This window comes from Olea europaea, unplaced genomic scaffold (genome assembly GCF_002742605.1).
Source record: "Olea europaea var. sylvestris unplaced genomic scaffold, O_europaea_v1 scaffold1076, whole genome shotgun sequence".
Classification (NCBI taxonomy): Eukaryota; Viridiplantae; Streptophyta; class Magnoliopsida; order Lamiales; family Oleaceae; genus Olea; species Olea europaea.
This window is the reverse complement of record NW_019228115.1, coordinates 44,416-52,715: the sequence shown is the minus strand read 5'-3', so window position 1 is coordinate 52,715 and position 8,300 is coordinate 44,416. Positions and strand designations below refer to the sequence as shown.

Here is an 8,300-nt window from a genome sequence, read left to right as displayed (position 1 = left end):
GGGGGTGGGGGGGGGGGGGGGGGGGGGGGAACTAAATAGTTTCTTAGTATTTTGTTTTCGGTCAATTGTTTATTATTATGAGAGAAGTTGATGATAAAAAATTAACTTCACTCGAGATTCATTGTTCTTGGATTTTAATTTAATATAATTTTAGTTCCTTTGTTTTTTGGGGGTTTCAAATGATTAATTGGTTATGATTTTTCTTGATTACTCAATTCTTGAAAGAGAGTGGATTAATTATGTTTAGAGGCAGTATAAACAGTAATGGATTTGCAAGATTTTAAGGTATTTGAGTGTGTAGGAATTTTAGGCATTAACAGTTGTAGAATTAATGAATTATTGCTCGATTAAAGTCTGTAATGACTAGATTAAAGTTTGATTTGTTTGATTTTGAAAATCATTATATTGTGAATATGTTGGAGTCTCTATTAGTCTATTTAATTGATTAATTATGTTTAGAGGCAGTATAAACAGTAATGGATTTGCAAGATTTTAAGGTATTTGAGTGTGTAGGAATTTTAGGCATTAACAGTTGTAGAATTAATGAATTATTGCTCGATTAAAGTCTGTAATGACTAGATTAAAGTTTGATTTGTTTGATTTTGAAAATCATTATATTGTGAATATGTTGGAGTCTCTATTAGTCTATTTAACAATATCAAGAATGTCTATGTTGGAGTCTCTGTTAGTCTATTTAACAATATTAGAATGTCTTGTTAAATGTGAGCATCTTAAACTTCAAATAAAAAAATGATGAGAAATTTGTTTAATGGAATTGTTTTATTGGTACAATGTTTGCTTGATTTTTCTAAATTTTTTGGTACAAATACAAGTGACCATTTGCAAGTTCACATCTCCTTTGTCGGGGATAAACACATTTAGGTCAAATGGATAACTAATAATAAATCTTTATCTTTTATTTCTGTATCGTACGTATAAGATAACTGGATGCACAAAGGGCTATGAATTTGTGAGGTCAGGTGATAAAGCGAACAACTATGAGCCATGGCTAAGATAACTGGAAGGTATTGTTCAACCAAGCCCATGCTAATTGGCTTGGCTGCTAGCAAACAAAAAGTGGGTGATCATGTTAAATGTATGATTTACCCTTCATCCTTGTGTGAGTAATATCATGTGTGCTCCACAAAGAGCAAGTGGTAGCCCAATTCTCTGTGCATATGTTTTATGGTGCTTGACGAATACTTACTCCGTGGAGCATTACACTCAAGTCGAGGAGAAATGAAGAAAAAATATTATGATTCAAAATAAATTGTCATGGTGCTTGCTATTGGCAATGAATATCACAAATAGCCTTTCTTCAATCAACGCATATATCTCCCGTCAATACTTATATATTGAACATGCTAACATTAGCTTCAAAATGTCGTGACCCGTGCATTGCACGGGCAAAGACCGGTCTTCATGAAAGATGCACTTTACTACTACATAAAATCAAAACTCGAACTAGTCCATGTCTACACTTTGTGCCTAGATAAATACATTTTACATTGTATGTGTGTGAATTTACAGGGTTTTTTTTATATCATTTGAATTACTCGCAACTTTCTTTCGTGTTCATCATGTTGAATTGCTTCAGTGATCTATCTGCACCTCATATACGCCACTGAAGCTTATCAACTGGTGCCACCATCTCTCCTGGTTACCTGCATGATCAGCCAGAAATTTACGTATCCCTCAACTATCTGTCGGCAGGAAAAATAGATTAAAAACTTCCTAAACATGGAATCCCATATCCCTTGGCATTCTGGTGTTCTTTAAGCTTCAATCTTTTACCAGTGAAAGAACTTCAATTCACATGTTATCATCTATTTGCCTTCTATAATTACTTCCTCGGAGTCATCCACATATCACATGCGCAAGATTGCCCAAAACTTAAAGTCATAATGGGGCAAAAGTGACCCCTATTGAAACTGAAAGATGAAGAACCGACAATTGGTTTGTGTCTCATGTTCTCAATTCTTGACATTCATGTGCCACACATCCATTTATTTGTATACAAAAATAAGAAAAAAGCAGCAACATACACAATTGGTCACGTGATTCTGAAGTTCCAAGAACAAAGTGCAGAATGACGCGAACAATATTAAAGAGGAATAAGAATAAGTTTGCCACATTACCTTATGCAGCACGATAATAGAGCAGGATTTCCTTGATCATCCAATTCAATCACTGATAGTCAGTAAAAATGAATTACTATATGGCAGAAAACGATCAGAATTCGCCCTGATTTACGTGATTCTTATATCAATCCAACCTATCGACAGAAAAATGAGACGAATTATAGAGGGACCAAAACATTGGTTTGAGGCTGAGCACATACCAAATTACTAGGCATAGCAAGTCATTCCAGATGGAGAGCTTCAATTTGTAAGCAACAGTTGTTGAATTCAGTTCTAAAATCCTTCAATCAGAGAAAAAGTGATAAGCGTGTTCTTTCTGGAAAACTGGAATCATTTAATCAGTATAGAAGAAAATAACAAGATCATTCTGTTATGTTATTAATATTAATCTTGTGATTTCACAAATAAAAAACCAAACATTTATAGAAAAGATATTTGGTGAGCCTAAATTTTTCTTAAACAGAATTTCAAAAATTTTGGAAGCAAAAGTGCCCGCACCCCCCCTCCAAAAAAGAAAAAAAAAATTAAAAGCTGCCTCAAAAAGGGAAAAGAATGGGGAACAAGGTGAGACTCACAATTGATCAACCTCTGTTATATTCTTCTTCACGGCTGTAGCATTATAAAAAAACAGCATTGTCACATCAGAAATCGAGTAATGCCCACACTTCCAAATATTCAAGTTCCCCATTCAAATGAGATCCATGAGAGTTTATGGAGTTAATCTACTCATTGCAGCATGACAACTTAAGCTGTGTAGGTTTTGTTCTTTCTCTTCTTTCGTTCTTCGTCTGTTGCAAAGAATATACTTCATGTATTAAATCAATATCAGTTTCATCAGAGAAGTGTGCTAAATGATGCAAAATGGTTGTCTTAGTCTTATTCCAGTAAGTCACAGACATGCAATTTTAGTGGACGCCTTCCAGTGTAATGTGCATCATTTTGCTATTTTTTTGTATTAAGATTGTGTAAAACCAAACTTAATTTTAGTTTTCTAAAAAAGTGTGAATTTTATGGTTTACAATATCTGCCTTAAAAAGTTAACAGTAAAAATTGAATCGAACAGCATGCAAATGATGGTTTATGGCTACCGAAGAACTAGTTTCATCAACCAATTTGGTGGTTAACATGAACAATCTTTTTGATCCATGATCTGCAAACTAATGGTTCCTACCCTATACCCTATATTCATTCACCTTAAATTACAGATCATTATGGAATCAAAAGAGGATAATATTTTTCATGCTTTAAGGTAGCAAAATATTACTGTAAATAAGGATAGCATAAATTCTAAGTGTGTTGAGAGTCATCTGCATTCTCTGGTTCAAACATCACACCAACTTCGGCCAGGATTCTTTTGGATCCTCTTGTCTGCCATCAACTTCCTCACCAGAGCTGATTGCTCCCAATCACCAGCTGAGGCCAATATGCTCGATAACTGTACAAAAGCACCCGAGTTCTTAGAATCAAGATCCATAATCTGCCGGGCCACTTTCTTAGCAAGAGGTTTATCTCCACTACCTAGACACCCTCTAAGAATTGATAACCACATGCTCGCATCTGCTTTGAAAGGCATCTGATCAATAAGATCTATAGCTTCTTGAGGACAACCCACCCGTGCAAGAAGATCAATCATGCAAGAGTAGTGTTCAATACCAGGATCAATATGATAGTCGTGTTTCATTATGTGAAACATATTTTTCCCCTCTTGTACCAGTCCACAATGATCGCATGCAGACAAAACTGCAGTAAATGTGATGTTAGTAGGTAAAACTCCCGCACACCTCATTTCACGAAATAAACTCAATGCTTCAATTCCATAACCATTTACAGCATAACCCATCAACATAGAATTCCAAGAAACCTCGTCAAATTTTACCACTTGGTCAAACAGTTTTCTGCCACTTCTGACATAACCACACTTGCAGTAAAAGTCAATAAGGGAGGTGGCAATGATCTGATCAAAGTCAAGGCCAATTATGGTAGCTCTAGCAAAAACTTGTTCACCCAGTTCAATCAATGCAATGCTGGCACAGGCACTGATCACACTGGCAATGCTGAATTTATCCATACTCATGTTCATCTTATTCATCTTGCAGAAGATATCTAATGCTTCGATTGGAAGCCCATTTTGACTCAGACCCACAATCATTGCGTTCCATGAAATCAAGCTTTTCAATGGCATACTATTAAAGATGCATTTTGCTTCTTCAACTCTCCCACAAGTCGAATAAATGGTGATCATGGAGTTAAGCAAAACAGTATCATAAGTTTTAAGGTCACTGAATAAATTGCAAGCATCATTAGGACTTCCACATTTGGCGTATACATCAATAAAAGCGCTGGCAACAACAAGGTCAAACATAATTCCTAACTTATATACATGAGAATGCAATTGCGTGCAATTTTTCAGAATGCCTATACTACTGCAGGCACTCAAAACACTAGACATAGTAGACGAGTCTCCCCTAACACCCTCCTTGTGCATCCTATCAAATAATAATATAGCTTCCATCGGATCATCATTGGCAATGTATCCTGCAATAATAGAATTCCATATCACAACACAAGGATTAGTCATCAGTTCAAATATTCTTCTTGCTTCATTCACTCTACAGCAGTTGGCAAACCCAGAAATCAAAGCAGACATAGAGTAATCATCCGGATCCTTCATTGCATTTAATACATCACTTGCACTATCCAAATCACTACACTTCCCATACATATTCACAAGTGAACTTCCCAGAACTGAATCAAATTCCATACCATCAACAATCATCCTAGAATGTACCTGTTTTCCCCAATCAAGACTTCCCAAATCCGTGCATGCTCCAACAACAGTGGTATATATGATCATATCCAAACTCGACACACTGCCCATTTGCCCAATTTCTGAGTTCAGGAGATCCTTAAAAAGCCTCAAAGCCATTCTTGGATACCCATTTTTCGCATAGCCATGAATCATTGCATTCCATGCAATCCCATTCTTACTCGGCATCTCATTAAACAATCTACGTGCAACATCCAATTCCCCAGCTTTTGCATACCCCGAAATAACCACATTCCAGGAAAATTCATTCTTGTAGGGCATCGACAAAAACAAATTCAATAAATCATTTTTGTCACCAGATTTTGCGCATCCTTCGAGAACGGTGTTCCAAGTGAATGAATTTCTTTGCGTCATTTCATCGAACATCTTTCGGGCACAAGATATTTCCCCACATCTTACATACATCTGCAACACGCGATTGGCAATGTTGAGAGTGGAAAAAAGGACACCCCTTTTGAGGAAAAGGAGGTGGAGTTGTTGTCCTTGTGGAATGGATTTGTGGGTGTTGAAGGAATTGAGTAAACGTGCATAGGAATGCAAGTCTTGAATTTCCATAGTAAACTAGTGATGCTAACGGCTATTCATTTAAGATTATCTTGTTCGCACTTTATCCATCACTAAAAAATCTGTTAACTTATTTGATGACATGGAAGACGGTTTTCTTGCTTGGCGACTAACGGCGTGCCACATCACCTGCTAATCCACATCAGATTTGAAATCAAAAAAAAAAAAGAAGGGAGAGAGGAAACCTTATTATGCAAAAACTAAAAAAGTGGGTAACGATTTTCACTATGCAAACATGTTTTAAGCATTAAAAAAATGAAACAAAACACCCACAAACCCGACATCTGAGAAATTTGAATGGTACAGGCCATCTGATAAGAAGAGAATGGCAACTGGAAGAGGTGCAAAGCGAGGAATTTTATTCAGTGCAGGCACAATTTAATCAATGCCAAACTTTGAGTTTTTAGCATGGAATTGATAATGATAAAAATATAAACCAATATTACGACAATACTAAAAATGACATTGTTTTGAGACTTAACTATGAAAATCAATATTTAACAAGATAAGTAACTTAAAAGTAAGTTTGATTTATAAGCACAGCCAATCATGCCAAGATGTTAGAAACATTGATAAAAATGAAGCAGCAAAGAACTGAGGCAATGCTCAGTAGTGCAGGGTAAAATGTCAAAAATGTTGTAACTTGTCATATCATCTGGTTAACATTTTAGAAATTTAGCACTTAAGTTCAGATATGAAATACTGAGGCGCATTTGATAGACATTATAGGTCTAGTTAATTGTGAAGATCTAGCACCAACAAAATTGACCGACAGTTCCTTCAGCAGAAGCTCAATATTTAGCAGTCCTATTTAATCGGTAGTAGATAACCCGATGATACTAAAGTTTTTTATTTTAAATAATCAGAAAAAATCCATTTGGTACAGAAGTTAATATAAATGTTTAATTCAAATTATCCTAGCGCTAGGCAGAAAAATAATATTTGATGCTAATCCTTGAAAAAGAAAAGAAGGCATTCAGATGAAATTATTTACCGAACATATTTCTGCAACGTGCCCACCGTTACCTTCTATATTTGCTTCAAAGAAGCATACGTCAGCTAAAATGGGGCCTTAAATATTTGCTATAGTTGGTCTTTCATTATCGAAACGCATCTTGAATATTGCATCTGCATCACCAAGAGCGTCTTCCTTTATCATATAAAATGCACCAGCAAGTTAAGCCCTAACCCCTAATCAGTCTATCATGTAAAATTAAGCAAAATCTATTCTCAATTGAGTAATTCTATGTACCAGATTACCCTCAACCACACTATCAAGTTAAGCCCAAACCAACCTCCATACATTTAAACATATATAATAACAATTCTGCTCATGCACACAAAATAAAATCTTTGCTCAGACAGACGTAATAACATTCAGAAAATAAGTACTCGGAGCAGATTTTGCATAAAAGTATATAGGGACCGCACCACTTACCAGACGAGAGGCCGAGACTTGAGAGGCTAGAGGACGGGACGACTCTGCTCAGACGAATGGGCGAGAGACCTTCCTTTTTCACCTTCTTCTTCTGCCAGCGTTGCGTACGAAAAAGAGGCGACGAGCAGCGCCGCACGCAAAAGAGTGACGACGTGGAAGTGTGTTGTTGATAGTTGTAGTGTTTATGTTGAATGGGTCTCTGTTGGTGAGTGTTGGCTAAGGTGTTTGGCGACACACTAATCTGAACGGCGCGGCTCTACTGTGGTTTTGGGGGGTGGTTTCTTCTTCCTCCTTGCTTAATCGGTATTTTGGGGTGATTTTTATTTGTTATTGTTGGTGTAGTGGTTGTGTGCTGTGGGTATTGTGTGCGGTGGTACGTTGTGCGACGGTGGTGTGGCGGTGTGGCAGTTCGGAAGGCGGCTTTCATGGTGGTGGGTGTTGTGGTGGCGTGGGTTGGGGGAAGGGGGCGAGGGGGGGAGAGGAAATAGCTCTAGATAGCCTAAATAAAAGGGGAAATGAGTTGGAAAGGCCACCCTAATAGACATTTTGTCCAATTGGCCTTTGACCAAAATTATAAAAATAAAAAAATTTTAATTATTTAAAAGTGTCAAAAGACTTTTTTACCCTTAACTTGTAAAACAAAAATGAAGAAGAAATTAGAGTTTTTTCCTAAATTTGTTGAACTCGTGACTTGATCCTTGGATGGAAAGAAAATATTTTAACTTCACAACCATTATGGCAAGTGATGGTCCTTTGTTTTTTGTGAGCAAAATATATATATTACATTTCAAAAAATTGTTTCATTTTCACTTCAAATATAAAATTTAATTAAAATTAAATTTTAACAATAACCCACTGATTGAACCATTGACCCGGTGATTTTTTTCGAGTAGATTATCGGGTTGGCTCTAATATCTATACATTCATGTTCTAACACACACAACATTCCCTTCCTTCGAATTCAAAAAATCTTCCCCTTCAAAATTATCTTCTCGTTAGAATTTGAACTCTTCTTTTTAAGTTTAAGGTCATCTCTTCTTCGTAATAGATCTCCGATGCACCCAAAGTTTTAACATTATCCATAACTTAGCAACTAATTGAAAACAATTATTGAGTCATTTATTCATTAGACACCTATTATAACACGTGAAATTTTTTAAAATAAATTTTATAGTTATATTTTGAAAAAAAAATGGACAAAAAATATTTTTTAAATTTCTATCTTATTAGAATCCAATAATTAGATTTTAATACAAAGCGATGTAGTATATCGATATTGGACTCATTTTAAAGTTTGTAATTAATAAGAACTATTCGACTAAAAAAAAGT

The 8,300-nt window shown here is 35.8% G+C and overlaps 1 protein-coding gene across 17 annotated transcripts; it reads right to left on the bottom strand.

Annotated features, from left to right (window-relative positions):
• Positions 1-1,332: 1,332 nt before the first annotated feature.
• On the bottom strand, positions 1,333-7,440 carry LOC111373165 (putative pentatricopeptide repeat-containing protein At1g77010, mitochondrial). 17 transcript variants are annotated; one of them, XM_022995661.1, is made up of 5 exons: positions 6,971-7,440; positions 2,717-5,661; positions 2,342-2,422; positions 2,139-2,275; positions 1,333-1,664 (listed from the first exon to the last, which is right to left on the bottom strand). In XM_022995661.1, exon 2 carries the CDS (start codon positions 5,521-5,523, stop codon positions 3,463-3,465), a length of 2,061 nt encoding a protein of 686 aa, XP_022851429.1. In that variant the 5' UTR covers positions 5,524-5,661; positions 6,971-7,440; the 3' UTR covers positions 1,333-1,664; positions 2,139-2,275; positions 2,342-2,422; positions 2,717-3,462. The 17 variants fall into 17 exon arrangements, with proteins under 17 accessions (XP_022851429.1, XP_022851431.1, XP_022851422.1 ...); XM_022995663.1 differs by having other exon boundaries at positions 2,342-2,414; XM_022995665.1 differs by having other exon boundaries at positions 1,337-1,664; positions 2,139-2,190.
• Positions 7,441-8,300: the final 860 nt, after the last annotated feature.

Excerpts from the sequence above, each read along its gene's own strand:
- LOC111373165 (XM_022995658.1), bottom strand. The coding sequence starts at position 5,523 with ATGGAAATTCAAGACTTGCATTCCTATGCACGTTTACTCAATTCCTTC.